The sequence below is a fragment of the Mus caroli genome, unplaced genomic scaffold (assembly GCF_978045245.1).
Source record: "Mus caroli unplaced genomic scaffold, Mus_caroli_1 scaffold_8, whole genome shotgun sequence".
Lineage (NCBI taxonomy): Eukaryota > Metazoa > Chordata > Mammalia > Rodentia > Muridae > Mus > Mus caroli.
Genome location: NW_028227263.1, coordinates 60,796,335 through 60,813,377, shown reverse-complemented (window position 1 = coordinate 60,813,377; position 17,043 = coordinate 60,796,335). Strand labels below are relative to the sequence as shown.

The window sequence follows — 17,043 nt, the reverse complement described above, 5'->3', positions numbered from 1 at the left end:
AATACAACATAATTCAAGACAATATGTAAGCATTTTGATAATTTAAGTCCCTGTCACAATCTTAACATTATCCTTTCTATTTTGTAATGTAGCACAACTATACAGAGAAGGCTTTCTTATAATATGTAATATAGAAATACATTTTCTACCAAGTTTTTCTAAAGTGTTATTACCAAGTCTGGAATTCCATCACTTGTTAATTTTGTTATAATGTGTTTATGGGAACCTGTGATTTACTTGAAAGGCACAGGCATTTTAGAATTATGAATTTAGAAGGGATTAGTAAATTATAGATTATTCAGATCTATACTCATGGAACAATATATGGCCACCATGTATTTTGTCCATGAGGATGACACAATAATCATATAGAGTATTTGAGGACTAGACAGATGAAATGATATATTTTTTCAGGTTACAGTACAGTTCTTAATATTGCTCTTAATTTATAAATATGACTAAAATACTTATTATTTAAATTTTTATTCTCTATTCAGTGCTCCTTTGCCCCATGTTAAAGTCTACTCTTAGCTTGTATGCACATTCAAAAAACTGGATCTCTCCTTTATCTTCAGATAAATTTCAAACAAAGGTATCTCATTCTAGGAATTCATATAACCAATGAAATATTCAGTGCAAAATTCATGAAAATTAATATTGGGAATTCAGATTCAAATTATATATATGTATATATATATATACATATATACATATATATATACCTTTGAAATTTTCAAATTATATCAATCATATATACTAATAAATTATGAGTAATTATAAAATTTCAAAATAATTTCAATGTAACATAATGATATTCATTCCTTCTTTCCCTATATAGCTTCTACCTCTTTTCAATAAAAGCTTCTCCCAAATTTTGACTTTGTGTTTTGATAATTCACTATGTAATTCACTAAGTAATTCACTAATTGTAATTCACTAAGTAATGCTTGACTGTGCAGATTTAGGGCCATTTACTAGACAGTGTATATTCTAGCATAAATCATGTCCTCAAAAAGAATGAACCTTCCGTCCAAATGCCCTCTCTACTACTTATAGTTTAAAGTATGTTGGAGGATACCTAAAGATCTCCAGAATTTATGCCAGTGTTTTCAATTTTTGATATGTTGGAAAGTTTGTTTAGTAATAAGACTTTCAAGAACTGCATCCTATTATAAAGATAGAATTTCACAACAATTCTAAGTGATTGGTCCTTCGTTGCCCTGCTTCCTATGCCAAGATACATTCCAAGCCTTGATGATGGAGATCTTTTACTTAAGATGGAGAGTCCAAACTGTTCTTTGTAGTTTAAAACATTATGCACATCTTAACTGACTACTATTTATTAGACAAATAATTATTTATAACTAAGTTTGAGAGATGATTATGTCCTCAAATATAAACATACATACAAAGATACACATTTTAGGGAATGGTCATTTAGCAAGAAAACAACAGATTTTTGTGGACTTGTTTATATCATAATCCACTAGACTTTCAGCAGAATTGCAATATAAATCACAGAGTATATTCATTATGATCAGTATTCAAATTGAAACTGAATTAAGTGATATCATCATAAATTTTTATCATCCCACATCCTAGAATATCATGTTACAAAGATAATTAGTTAATTGTTTTATATATATATATATATATATATATATATATATATATGCAGATCTAGAAAAATATAATACCTATATATATGTACTATCCTCATGGTAATATTTCTTTCTAGAAAATAACAATAAAACAAAATTATTACAGATAGGTGAATAATACATGAAATTATTTGCAAAGTCTAGTGCTAATTATAAGATACCTAACAGTTTTATAATAAAAGCAAACTGTCATTAGAGGTATCAAAGTGTCTGATTACACAGTTTGATCCAATAAACTGAAGTCCATGTCATGTGTTAAGATTTTATTATGCAGCGTATGCTCTACATTATTTATCTGATAGCAACTTTATATTTCAACAAAATACTTGATGAGTAGATTGCAGCTTTTTGAAACTGTAGATAAGTTTGTTATACTATTTAGGTTAAATTTAACTTATATATTCATCTATAGCATGTGGTTTCCTGAACTTATAAAAAGAATTTTTCTGTGGTCTTAATAAAATAATATAGCACTTTGGGGCAAAAATGCAAAGAAGCAGCCCTGCACTGGAGGCCAAGATACAGAAAACTTCCACAGCAACCATAGTCTTTCCTTTGGTGCTGTGGTAGACAGGGATGAAAGTGATCCAGACACTGCAGAACACCAGCATGCTGAATGTCAAGAGCTTGGCTTCATTGAATGTATCAGGCAGATTCCTGGCCAAGAAAGCTACAGTGAAACTTGCTAGAGCAACAGAGCCCATGTATCCAAGGACACAGTAGAAGGCAATTACTGAACCTTTGTTGCAAACAATGATGATGTGGCCATGTACCATTTGTACATCAGCATCAACAAATGGAGGAGAAGTTCCCAGCCAAATTCCACAAAGAATCAGCTGAATTATTGTGCATATAGGAATGATGTATTTGGGTGTGCCTGATTCAAGCAGCCACCTCATTCTTCTTCCTGGGACAGTTATCTTGAATGCCAGTACTACAATAACTGTCTTGGCCAAGATAGTAGATGTAGCCACAGTGAACACAATGGCAAATATGGTCTGCTGCAGGATACAGATGACCATAGTGGGATGACCAATGTAAAGAAAGGAACAGATAAAACAAAATATGAGGGAGATGAGTAGGACAAAGCTGAGAGTTTGATTGTTGGCTTTGACTATGGGAGTATCTCGGTGTTTCAGGAAGACAACCAATACAACAGATGTAAGGACAGAGAAGCATAGAGCAAAACCAGCCAGAGCTTTACCCAAAGGGTCTCTATAATCTAAAATAGCCACAACTTTTTGGAGGCAGAGTGTATGGTTGTCATTGGCATATTGATCTTCTGGACACTTCACACACTGATCCATGTCTAGTGTTGAAAAGAAAGTATCATCAGATATATTTATTTCTTATCATTTACAAGAAACACTGACTTAATACATTGAAAAAAATTGTAGCTAAATTATACTTGCATCTTCTGGTATATGTAAAATTAAATGTGGAGTTTGCATAGTATTTGATCCAAATTCTAATGTTTATCATCTTCAGGCAAGCTTCTTGTTTATAATTATCATCTATATTCAAATTGTTTATGGTTTACTTCAAAAACTCATACTGTAACATAATTTTCATGTTTCATCAATCACATATCTTAATGTTATCATTCATGAAAACAAACTTTTGTAATTATATTATGCTCTATATTATGGAAAAATAAATTAAAATGGGCTGTTTCCATGCATCTTACTGTTTATGGATCAGCAATTCGTTTGGTCTACATGTGGTCTCAAGTTGATAGTTGGAAAAATAAATGATAACCACTCCATATCTTGGAAAACAACCTATATTCAACATGTTTTAAAACATTTTAATCCCTAACTATGCTCCAAATAGTTTTTCTTACACACACAGATAAGTATAGTCCTTATTCTATGAAAGGGACAGATACCACTAGAGAAAATCATAGTAAAATTAAGTGTTTTTGAGTCCTGATCAATGAATATATCTACAAAATTGATTTCTCAATTAAAACTTTTATTTCCAAAAGAAGAGAAGGAGTTTACAGATTGTCACAGTTTGTAGATATATATTCCAAGATGATCACTAGTAACACCCATAAAATCTCATCAAAAGAGAGTCTTAAATGTAAGGGATGTGAGATAAAAACAATAAACATAACAAAGTGGATTTGGAGCGAGGCATGGTGTCGCACACCTTTAATCTCAGCATTTGGGAGGCAGAGGCAGGCAGATTTCTAAGTCCCAGGCCAGCCTGGTTTACAAAGTGAGTTCCAGAACAGCCAAGGCTATACAGAGAAACCCTGTCTCGAAAAACAAAAAACAAACAAAAAACAAAGAAAACAAAACAAAACAAACAAACGAAACGAAACGAAACGAAAAGAAAAGAAAAGAAAAGAAAAGAAAAGAAAAGAAAAGAAAAGAAAAAGTGGAATAGGGAAAGATTATCTAGCAAAAATCTTACATAGGGAACTGAAGACAACCAGAGAATATTGAGATACTTTCTTAGAGTAGAGGATACCTACTAATTGTCCTTTAACAACAAAATAGTCTTTACCACAAACACACAAGTAATACTATACAGAACAATTTATTGTTCTTAGAAACTTTTTATATATAGAAAATCTTTGACTGGAACAGCAATTTAAAAAATCGGTCATATATTTGAAAGACAATAAAGAGTGTTGATTTTATAAGAAGGATAGGAAAAGGTAAAATTATGCTATTGTATTATAATTCTGGTAATAAAGTAGCAAATGAAAGTACTGATAATGTCAAGGAAGACAGATGGCGTGAAAAATTTATCATCCGAATTTTCTACACTTATAAATGAGATAATCAGTTTTGTGATTCAATTTATGAATTTTAGCACAGCATATTTCCTCCATTGTCTATATTTTCTGTAAGATTTGACAGACCAGTGCTCCCAAGGTTGTAGTATTTATTCAGAAATATCTACATAATATTCTATTTCTCAAAAAAATTCTTGAAAAAAAATATACTGCACAAAGGCTTAGAACATTTTCTACTTGTATCCTTTTAACTTTTACTACAATGTATTCTGTTTTGTTTTGTTTTTTTTTTTTTCATTTTAACTGAATCAAATTTAACAATGTGAATAGTTGTGGTGTTTTTCTAGTACTGCCTCTGTATTGAATGATGTACATGTTGTTTCATTTTGTATTATTTCTTTAATTGTACTGAACAATGCTGTCTAAGTTGGTGAGAAGTACTCAAATATGCCAATTTTGTATGTTTTTAAAAAGATCAGGTTGTATAATATACATATATACTTACAGTGTGTGTGTGTGTGTGTGTGTGTGTGTGTGTGTGTGTATTATAGTACCTGGTTTTATATATATGCCTTTATATATTATACAAAAAAGAAGTCATCCTCTGCTTAACTATTGTCCATGCTTATCAGAAGAACTGGTAGGCTTTCTGTAGACCCTATCCACATAAATAGAAAATGTACAGATTGCTCTTCATCTGGGTCCTGTCAGAAGTGGAGCAAAATTTATCTCGATCTTTGTGACTTGCCAGTGGATTTCTTTCCCCTTTTTGGGCTGCCACATTGGGCCTCAGCACTAGTCCTGTTTTGAAAAGAGAACACATGATGGAGCGCTATCCAAGGGGGAGCTGTCCTTCGATAATGTGAAAGATAGGGTGTATGAGGGTGTTGAATTTGTAAGAATGTGACTGGCAGAAGTGGAGGGATAGGGCTTGTGACAAGACTGTAAAGTGAATAAAGGTTAAAATATTGTAAATGCATAATATTACTATTTTTAATAAAATTGAATAGCACAAACATGTCATAATGTAGTAATCTTTAGTATTCTAAAGAAATATTCAGGAAAAATATTGTTTCCCAGGGATCTACCATAGTGAGACTAAAATACAATTCAAGAGAGAGAGACAGAGAGTTTAACATTTTGAATAATAGTATATCTAAAGCGTGTTACTCCTAAACATGATATATCTTTTCCGTTCCACAAAGGAATTTTGAGAACTATGTAAATATATGAGAAAAAAATCAATCTTATTATTTTGATAAATGATAATCTTACTTGTCATGTTAGAAATTTCATTTTCTGGGCAGGGTTTACAATCAAAACAGCAAATGTCCTTTCCTTCCTGAGGGGATTTTCTGAGTCCTGGTCTGCAAGGCATAGTACATATTGAGGGTAGAATCTGTGAACAAAAATATGCATTATACAAATTAGGACAATATCCTAATTGACAAACATCCAGTTATTCACACATCAGAGATTCACCGAAAGACCTCGTTTAACACACATGTAAAATATCTAGGGTGGTATAAAGTAAGTCAATAAATGAAGAAATACCAAGCATTTGTTTCATGGTAAAACAAAAATAGAGGATAATTTAGGGAATTATGCTACATGTTAAGCATTGCAATTATGACTAAATTACCTGATCAATGTCTGTAGCCCACTCTATCATTTCTTTAGACATATATATCTGTTGACCACTTGGAAGATGCGCTGAAAATCTTCCTATTTTCATTTTAAATCCATAATCTTTTTGAAAATCCATGATATAGAAAACATCAAACTCTACATCCTGTTTCAAATTCTGGTTCATGTTGACTAAATCTCCAGCAGCATTTACAAATTGTAAGGTTTTCAGAATAGAGAACATCTAAAAAAGATTTGTCATTTTAATTTCAACTGGCTTACACAATAGAATAGAAAATATTATGTTGAGGAAGTTCCCAATTATTATTATCATTTCCAAAAATCTAACTTTACCAGAAGTATTCAGTACTAAATTCAAAATTAAGTTTCATAAAAATGTAAATTTAGTTCCACTTTCTTTACCAATGCAATTTTCTTTCTGGATTTGGTGTTTTAAAACCTACATTCCTGTTTTTTTATTTTTGGAGAATAATCGCACATTCTCTATGTTTTTTCTGCAATTAGTATTATTTGATCACAGACAATGGAAAGTATTAGTAAGTAAAATTAATGGAAAAGTACTTGATATTCTTTGGGATCTATTTAGTAAACTGATTAGGAACTTTTGAATATGATAAAAGACAAGTCATTTTCTTATTGATAGTTAAGAATTTCATGAGAAAAAATTAATACATGAAACAAATGAGTGGTTAAAAATATGAACTAAAATATATGACTTAGATTTTTAATGCTCTTTGGAATACCAGTGTTGACTGTGTCATATTACATGCAGTAATATGGTCTGCCACCTATGCAATAATACAGTATAGAACTATGTTAATTTAAGTGCGGCATTTCTTATTGACATGGCATTAGACCATGTGTTTCTATTAAAGCATTCAAAACATATAAATTCCATTTAGTGTAATACTCCTTACCTTCCAAGAGTCAAATTCCAGTTCCTTCCCAGAATTCTTTGACCATGTGTCTACTTGTTGCAAAAGCATCCCATGGAGTGAGTGGGCCACAGCATATATAGCGTTGTATATGTTATAGCATGTATCACTCATGGCCAATCCAAGTGGTGTCATGAATAACCATTTAAATACAGTTTTGATGGAACAATTCTTGAGCTTCTTACAATTAGATGGTGGCAAAGAACATCTAAAATATGTCCACCATTGTTTGGCCAAAGAAAATTCACTACTGTAGTTTGAAGGGTGTACTCTTTGGATAAATTGTTTAAAGCCAGATATTTCAGGTTTCTGGTGTGAAAAAATGAAAGTCCCAGTGGAGGAATATAGTAAGAAATCTCCTAGAAGTGTGATCATATCCAATTGTGATACACTAACCCAGATTCTAAAAAGGTCTTGAGATTTCCACACAATGAACGCATAGATTATGGGCGAGTCTCTGTATCCATAAACTATCACAACTTTGGCTGATGACATTAAGATTTGTTTATAATTCATATGTAACTCTGTAAGGGCCAGGGACTTCCCAGTTTTGATAATAATAGCAACTGATAAACAGACAATGTTGTTTTGCATTTCTCCTCTCAATTCAGAAAGGAATTGAATTCCATGGTCATCATTTGTAACGATCACTCCTATCCAGTTCCATCTGAAATGAACCACTAAGGACACCATGGCTAGTGGTAGAGATGTGTCCTTAGGAGATATCTGGTAAAGATGAGGATATTGCTCATTATCACTCAAAGGAAGATGAAAATGACCACAGTAAAGCTGAAAAATACAGAACATTGGCAACAATATGAACATGATGGAATGCAGAGGGATACTTGTAAGATCAAAGTGTGCTTGAGCAAAGTGTATTCATGCTAGAAAGTGTTTATTCCTCATCTCATTATTACAATTGTATCCAAACTCTTGTGATTCTCTAAAGAATAGAAGTATACTGAGTTTTCTCGTATAACGTTTCACAATAATGCTGTCTCCCATTTATGATAAAGTTGTTTTGTTTGCTACAAAATTTATCTATTTATTTATACTTGATTGATCATAATAAATATAAGCCCTTTCTTTCCCTATAAACTGCCTTCATACTCAGAATATCTCACTGTGATGAGAAAGTATTTCCTTAAAATTAATCCATCTTGACTTTACTTACCTCAGGAATTCTGGACATGAACAGGTGTGGTCCAATGCTTGAAGATACTGCCCATAACGGTGCTGTAAGTACAATTAAGTATCTTCTCTCATTTTTGCAGTAGTAATTAGGAATAAGATCTCCACTTTTAAAAATAAAATCAATTTTCTCATTATGTTTTCCTAGGACACACTCAATATTAACTACCAGAGAAATGTTGGGTAAAATATGGCGGTTCTTATTTATTTCTTCCAAGGCAAGATAAACAGAGAAAATCAAATGCCTGGTCTTGGGTGTCACCCTGAAAACAGAGAAGTAGAGAATATAATTCCTAAACCTGTAAAGCAAGAGCCAGAAATCCTTACATACAGAGAGGAAATCAACACAAAAATTGGACAGTTACATACTGGTTTTAACTGACAGAAAATGGAATATACATAAGTTTACATTGCATTCTATAAATACCTACAAAGTAAATTTCTGTTTATTTATACAGCCAGTGGACACAAACCATGAGGCTATCACAAGCCTTCTTTTCCATGTTCATAATGATGACATAGGTTATGGTTAGATGTAATGTGAAGAAATATCAGATTTCATTTTCTACTAAAATTCATGTTTATCTAACCTTAATTATAAAACCTAAAACACAACTTATTTTACTAGTAGTTATGTTGGCAGAATCTCTCTTCATACTCCCAATACTATATTCACACAAGATTTCCATTTGGGATTTAAATTTGTATTAAGTTTAATTGTATCTCCAACATAATGTTCATGTTTTTGAGAATGCTTATTTATTCACATTGATCTAATGTTATATTATTTTGCAAGTAGATCACAAAAAAGGTAGGTGCAACAGTAATTAAATATTATAGTTCTGAAAAATAACTGGCTCATTGAACTTTGCTATCTTGTTTATAGTAATGAGATAAATGTCCAAGTATTGGTGACAAGTTAACAGTGAATAACTTTACAACAATCTCTTTTGTTTAATCAAAATATAGCACGAGAAACATACATAGTTTTGGAACCATATCTGGTATGTAATATAAAATGCTTTATAGGAAATTATATATAATTCTATATAATCATTATATTATAATTTTACACACACACACACACACACACACACACACACACACATATATATATATATATATATATATATATATATATATATATATATATATATATATGTATATACACACACACATATACACAGATATACTCACACAAGTATTTGTTAACGATCTGGACCACAGAATAACTTAAAAACTGTGTCATGTATGCTTCCAAAAGTTACTTTCTACATAAAACGTTAGTTTTTGTGGTTTAAGTCTAGATAGAGAATTCTTGCCTTATTTTTTCTTATTAATATTAAGAAGAAATTAAAACACTTCTCTATACCTTTTCTTTCTTAACCTCCTGAAAATACATACAGTAAAAATTCATAGAGTTTAAATTTTTTGAGTGCTGGACATAAAACCTCTATACTTTTACAAGAGAACAATTAAACATATTGTCTCATTAGCTAGAAAAATTTGAAAGTAAATTAAATGAATTACAAAAATCATTTGCTTACATATGACAAGCCTTATCTGAAATAGTATCTAGCTTATCACAGGCTTATGGGAGATGTACAAATGTGTTTCTTAAGATGTTCTTGTTCAAACAACTTTCCTACATTCTTCCTCATCTATATCTGAGCATTTGGATTTCTGGTTCATCTCTTCTATCCTATAATTTACCGTGAATATTGATTTTTATTATTAAACACTCATTGTCTATATTATATTAACCCATGGCTCCACCCATTTCTTCCAAATATGTGTTTTAATCTAATCAAAAGACAAAAATATTCATCATCTCCATTTTTATTTTATTCAGATATATTCTATTTAAAAGTGAATAGAATCTTTATCTAAAAGTGACAGTATCACTGGGCTAATCTCTCTTCTCTCTCTCTCTCTCTCTCTCTCTCTCTCTCTCTCTCTCTCACACACACACACACACACACATACAAACCACACGATATATATATAGATAGATAGATACATTTTAAATATTATATAATTGAAACTTTGAATTTTAAAAAAATAAATGTCCTACAACATTGTCGAAAAATTATCTTAAATTCTTCAAATGAATTCTGAAATATAGTAACACAATTTAAAAAGAGATATTATATAAAAGGTATACCAACTTATATAAAGTACTTTCAATCCCCATAAATCCAAACACATTTAATGTTTTTTTTTTTGTTTTTTTGTTTTTTTTTAAAGATTTATTTATTTATTATATATAAGTATACTGTAGCTGTCTTCAGACACTCCAGAAGAGGGAGTCCGATCTTGTTGCAGATGGTTGTGAGCCACCATGTGGTTGCTGGGATTTGAACTCTGGACCTTCAGAAGAGCAGTCGGGTGCTCTTACCCACTGAGCCATCTCTCCAGCCCACATTTAATGTTTTTAAGAATGCAGAAATAAATTTAAATCTTGAATGAGTATAGTAGATGCAAATATACAGTAATAATGAGAAATAAAATTTTGAAATCTGTAAATGACAGTCTTGATAATGGAAAATTCTGTACCATAGTAATCCTCTCTCAAATTTTTATCAAGTATCACAGACAATGTATTCTAGCACTCAAAAGTAGAAATAGCAAATCATAGCTTGTATGGGTATCTTTCCTTGTAACAAATTAACAAATTTTCTGTTGAAATAGGTAGATGCTTTATGAGCTTCTAATTGACAAATATGCATAAGTTTCTGATATTAATACAAAAATATATGGCAATGCTTTTGAAACAGTATGTTAAAGAAATGAAACAGAAATTTTGTCTTGTGAAAAAATAGATCTCTCATTTCTGACTTCAGCAGTACAATTCACAGACCACAAAATTTTGAAATTATTATAGATTATTTGAATAATATATTTTCTTAATAATGTAACTAAAAATAAGGTTAGATATCCAAATGGCTGATGTGTAAGAATTGGGCATCCATGCTGACAGGTGAAACATTAGCAGACCAGTAAAGACTATTATATTTTAGTCTCCATGAAATAAGTCAAAACTATGTTTGTTCCAAATTTTCTACTGTAAATCCCAAGGAAAACAATAAGTTGGTAATTGTCAAATTATGGGAGTCTCTCTAATAGGAAGGTCAATACCATGGTTCATTCATTCAGCATTTACCTATAAATTGTAACTCAAAAATGAAAAACAATAAGTTACACATAAAACAACCAGAATTGAAACAATTACTACCATAGAAACATAAAATTAATTTTGGTTATCTCCTAGCAAGGGAGAGCCAGAAGACACATGGTAACATGGTCTACATCCCAGCATCTCTATAATTCCTTGCCCCATGTTAAAGTAAAATATGTAAATGAAGTGTGCACTTACTGCTTGTCCAGATTCCAACTGAAATAATCATTCTTCACATAACCATGCTTTGTGGAAATAGGAAAGAAACAATAAGTTTCTTTATCTCCTAGTTTATTTTCAGTGTCTTTTATTCTCCAAAAGCATCTGGGGTCACTCAAATGACAAAAGATAAAGGAAATCTTCAGAAACCAGAAGACAGAGTTCAAGAAGAACATCTTTTTCCTGTCAGCAAGATATCTGCCTGAGTAAAATGCAGCATATACATTCAGATAGACAGATTATCATGCATTAACATTTTGTGAAACCATCCAGGTGCCACTATTTATTACTATGCCTACTACTAAAGGAGAAGTGCAGCTCTCTTAGCAATATTTACTTTTTAGTTTCTTGTTTGCCTCTGGAGTATTCTTAAGCACTTTATGTCCTTAGGCTTGGCAACTGAGTTCTTATGTTCAGGTAAAAATAAGAGGTAATAACTGTTCCTGATTATTTTTTCCATGCATATCCCTTATGATTACATCCATATCAATAGACGTGAACATCAGGCACATTTCCTCTTGGGCAAATTTTCCAACAAGCCTAGTTCATCAATCCAGTTTTTTGATGATCATTTGAAACAGTTAATTTAGATTACATCAGATATTCCAAATGAGCTTTACTAGAAATTATATCAATGGCTTTAACTGAACTCAATTGAACTCAGTAATAAACAAATTAACTATATCATGCAATACCTGCATGTGTACCTAGCACTTGCAGTTATTAATTTCATGTGGTGTCTTATAGGGTGGTTTCCTCTTTCTTTAATTCATAACTATAAATTGAATTACTTTTCTGTTAGTGATAAATGGGATAATGAATAATTTAAAATTTCATTAACATAGTTTGTAAAAATGGATGTTGTAGGAAAGTTAAGGCTAGTAAATATTTTATTTTATTTTTTCTTAAGATAAGTCTAAACAACAACTTGAGTGCACAGAATATCATTTTTAATTAACCTCAATTTTTATTAACCTTAGTTGTTAACTGACTAAGAATTTGAGTCTAGAATATTAGGAAAAGGTATAACATTTGAAATGTAAATAAAGAAAATATCTAATTAAAAAAAGGGAAAAAAAGTGCCGGGCATGGTGGTGCATGCCTTTAATTCCAGCACTTGGGAGGCAGAGGCAGGTGGATTTCTGAGTCTGAGGCCAACCTGGTCTACAGAGTGATTTCCAGGACAGCCAGGGCAATACAGAGAAACCCTGTCTCAAACAAACAAACAAACAAACAAACAAACAAACAAACAAACAAAAGGGGAAAAAAGTATTCCAGAGATATTTGCATAATGATTTATCATCACAATGCACACAAACCCTAGATTATATTCAGTTTGAATTACCATTTAAAGTTAGTTATAAATATTTTTATTTAGTCATCTTATGTAGTATTTCCCTTTATGGAAGATTTTGTGAGGGGTATATATAAGCAATAGGAACCAAAAAATACTCCTTAAAGGAGTGAAAAATCTCACTATAAAAGACAGCTAAAAAACTCAGTGTATATAGCTGGATATTTAAGCCACTGATCACTTTTTTTATTAGTATTAATTTTTAGAATATTTTTCTAAATATATGTTTTCCCATTCATTAACTTTTGATTTTTGTTTTTCCATAGTTGCTATATTATGTTGCATAGGCCTGACTGTCATATCTTTAAAAACTTAATATTTCTTTTAGTTCTTTGATAGTCATCACTTATGCACTTTTTGATTATAATAATATTTATCCCTAATTATTTCTATTCTTACATTTATTATGCAGAGAACCTTGTGTCCATTATTTTTTATATCCATGAAGTCTACTATTTGATGGAAAAATTGTTTAGGATAAGTGATCATTCAATGAAAGACAGTCACCATATCTGGGTGAGGATTGTATTAAAAATTACAAAATCTGCCTTTCTTTTCTAGGGACAAAAATTTCCATTCATTAATACAAATTATAGAATTGTGTATGCAGCTCTCATCATCACATTTAGATGTGGTGTTTCTTAGATTTGCAAGGCTTTGTGTTTCCTAGTAAATTCCCTAGGATTTTATACCTGCCTTGGTGTGTCAAAGAGTATGTTTTTTTTTTCTAGGCATCTACCACCTCTGTAACTTACATTAAGCCTGCTCAGATTTCTGCAGTAATTCCCATGCCCTGAAGAACATGGATTAACTATGATAACCTTGGACTAGAATATTGTGTAGTTTTTAATTATCACCACTTCAGTTCAGTCATTTCTGTCTATTAATTATCATATAGAACTAAATAGAAACTTATAAGACATTGTTGAGATCTCTCTTGGATTATGCAGTTAATTAAAGAAATCTGGGGTCCTATACCCCCTGTCCACGTATGTTGCAATATTTCAGCTTAGTCTTCATGGAGGACCCTCATCAACTGGAGCAGGGGCTATCCATGGTTGTCTCCCTGTGGTTCCAGGTCCCTAAAGTGTCTGTGTTTTCTGGCCTTAGTTGGAGAGGACATGTCTAGTCCTGCAGACACAGGACTGCATATTCCAGGATGGGATGATACCCAGTATGGTGAGCCTCCTCTTCTCAGAGGAAAATATTTCTTAGGGTTTTACTTTTGTGAGAAGATACTGTGACAAAAGAAACTCTTTTATGGACAACATTTAATTGGGGTTGGATTACACATTAAGAAGTTCATCAAGGTAGGAGTATAAGAGTATCCAGATGGTGCAGGGGAGCAGAGATTTTCACAGGCAAACAGGAAAAGACTGCACAGCAATTTTCAATACCATGGCCACATTGACAGTCTTCATATAACAAGACTATAAGTGTTTTGTCTGTCCATATGAAGTTTGCCCTGTGATTTCTGTCTGTACCTTGGAATTAACTCTGTGCTATAGATCTCCACAACATAATCCCACACAGAGAGAGCTTGTCTTTCAGTACCACTGACATACCTAAGATTAAAGACTCACAAGTTTCTAGCCTGACACAGCAAGACAAGCTAACATCAGAGATAACCAGATGGTGAGAGGCAAGAGAAAGAACATAAACAATAGAAACCAAGGCTACTTTGCATCAACAGAATCCAGTTCTCACACAAAGCAAGCCCTGAATCCACAAGGCACCTGAAAAATAAGATTGTAAAATTTTCTTTTATTGTTGGGTTTTTGTGAGGTTTACGTATCAGAGTAATTGTGGCTTTATAGAATGAAATAGATATGGTTTCTTCTATTTATATTTTCTGGACTATTTGGAGTTGTATTGGTAGTAACTCTTTGTTGAAGGTCTGGTAGAATACTGTTCTAAAGCCATCTGACAGTGGGCTATTTCCTGCTTTCTACTCCTTTTGTGTGTGTTTCCTTATTTTTTTTTCTAGAGCTCTCAGATGTTTTGTTCAGTAGTTAGTGTAGGATCTCTCCAACTTTTTTATGGAATAGTTTGAGGAATATTGGTGTCTGTGAAGGTCTGGTAGAATTCTGCCCTAAATCAATCTTGTCCTGTGCTGTTTTTGGTTAGGAGATTTTTAATGATTTCCTCTATGTCCTTGTTAATTATGTACATGTTTAGACAGTTTTCTGGTGTTGATTTAACTTTGGTATGTTGTATCTGTTTAGAAAACCATCATTTTTTTTTCTAAAATTTCCAGTTTTATTGAGTATAGACATTTGTAGTAGGATCTGATGCATTTTTGCTGTTTCTCTTGTTATGTTAATTTTTCATTCCTGATTTTGTTAATTTTGATACTTCCTCTGAGAAATTTAGTAAGTTTGGCTAGGGGTTTATCTATCTTGTTGATCCTCTAGGGAAAGATCTCTCCAGTTTCTGTACCAGGGCACTAAGGGCTATAAATATTCATCTTAGCACTGCATTTATTTTGTTGCATAAATGTGGGTATGAATTCAATATATTTATGAATTTACAGAAAATCTTTTATTACTTTCTTTATTTCTTCCTTGACCAAGTAATCATTGAGTAGAAAGTTGTTCAGTTTACAAGTGTATGTGGGCTTTCTGTTGTTTTTTTTTCTTTCTTTTTTTTTTTTTCTGTTATTGAACAGCAGTCTTAGCCCATAATGATCTGATAGGATTCTTATGATTATTTCAATCTTCTTGTATTGGTGATGGGTAGTTTTGTGACAAACTATATGATCAACTTTGGAGAAGGTATGGTGTGGTGGTGAAAAGAAAGAATATCCTTTTGTTCTAGGATAAAATGTTCTATAGATATTTGGTAAAGCCATTTGTTTCATAACTTCTATTAGTTTCAATGTGACTCTGTTTCGTTTCTGTTTCAATGACCTGCATATTTTTGTGAGTGGAGTGTTGAAGTCTCTCCTTATAATTGTGTGGGTACCAGTGTGTTTTTGATCTTTAGTAATGCTTCTTATATGAATGTTGTTGCTATTGCATTTGAGGCATAAATGTTCAGAATTTACTCTGTTCTAGGTGGATTTTCATTTTTATTTATATGAAGTGTCCTTCCTTATCAGATTTCATAACTGTTTGTTGAAAGTATACTTTACTGGATATTAGTATGGCAGCACCAGCTTGTTTCATGGGAACATTTGATTGTAATTCCTTTTTCCATTCTTTTATTGTGAGGTAGCCTCTGTCTTTGTTATTGAGCTGTGTTTCTTTTATGTAGCAAAATGCTAGATGCTGTTTTTAATGCTACTTTTATTTTGGAAATAATAATACCACTTATAATTATACTACATAGAATACTATATTACAATACTAAAAATGATAATTATACAACATGTAATACTAATTATAATACATTTAAATATTACCTATTGTTCCTACTCCCATATAACTCTCCTTCTTTTTTCAATTTTCCAACCTCTTAATACAAATATTCCTGCATATATATTAATTTTAAATACAACATAAATAGTCTGTACAATACTATTTACATGATTTCAGGAAATACAATTTTATTATAAACTGATTATTCATTGGTGTGCTCTACTTGGGAAAGGCAACTTTTCCAACTCTCAATATTCTTTCATTGTCTGTTAGACTGATGCCAGCTTGTTGCCTGATTTGTCTTCGGTATTACACTTTGTTATTTCTAAAGTTTTGGTTCTTGAACAGTTTTAATTTAATCAGCCATTACTATGAGATTTTTATTTGTACTATTGCGAACTTTATGAGCTACATAGTCCCCATCATTTTTATGTATATATTACAATCTTTATAACTATTAATTTTTAATTTAACAGAGGAATTGACTTTTCCTTATGTATCAACTGGACAGGACAATAATAATGTAAATTTTTAGTATCTATGCTTTTCTATAATGCTTTGTGTCTTTTTTCTAGGCAAGTTTCTACAATGAACTGAGAGGAATAGGCCTATCTGTGTGTATAAGGACAAGTCTATCAAACCTAGATCAAAATGGTTTAGTAGATGTTAGTTGTAGTTACTTTTCTAATACAGGGAGTGGTGGAGTTTTATGTCCAAGGAAGCACTTAAAACCACTTGTAGGACAAACTT

The 17,043-nt window shown here is 31.6% G+C and overlaps 1 protein-coding gene and 1 pseudogene across 1 annotated transcript; one reads left to right on the top strand and one right to left on the bottom strand.

Moving 5' to 3' along the window:
- The window catches only part of LOC147002943 (vomeronasal type-2 receptor 116-like), a 438,646-nt pseudogene that overhangs the window by 202,965 nt on the left and 218,638 nt on the right, over positions 1–17,043 (top strand).
- Positions 1,682–11,914, bottom strand: LOC110288784 (vomeronasal type-2 receptor 116-like). The gene is made up of 6 exons (XM_021155038.2): positions 11,560–11,914; positions 8,167–8,446; positions 6,975–7,781; positions 6,053–6,280; positions 5,686–5,809; positions 1,682–2,970 (listed from the first exon to the last, which is right to left on the bottom strand). Exons 1-6 carry the CDS (start codon positions 11,754–11,756, stop codon positions 2,051–2,053), a joined length of 2,556 nt encoding a protein of 851 aa, XP_021010697.1. The 5' UTR covers positions 11,757–11,914; the 3' UTR covers positions 1,682–2,050.

Excerpts from the sequence above, each read along its gene's own strand:
- LOC110288784 (XM_021155038.2), bottom strand. The coding sequence starts at position 11,756 with ATGTTCTTCTTGAACTCTGTCTTCTGGTTTCTGAAGATTTCCTTTATC. Across the intron at positions 6,281-6,974 it reads TGGAATTTGACTCTTGGAAG|ATGTTCTCTATTCTGAAAAC; the intron begins GTAAGGAGTATT and ends AATCTTTTTTAG. Across the intron at positions 5,810-6,052 it reads GGGCTACAGACATTGATCAG|ATTCTACCCTCAATATGTAC; the intron begins GTAATTTAGTCA and ends TTTTGTTCACAG.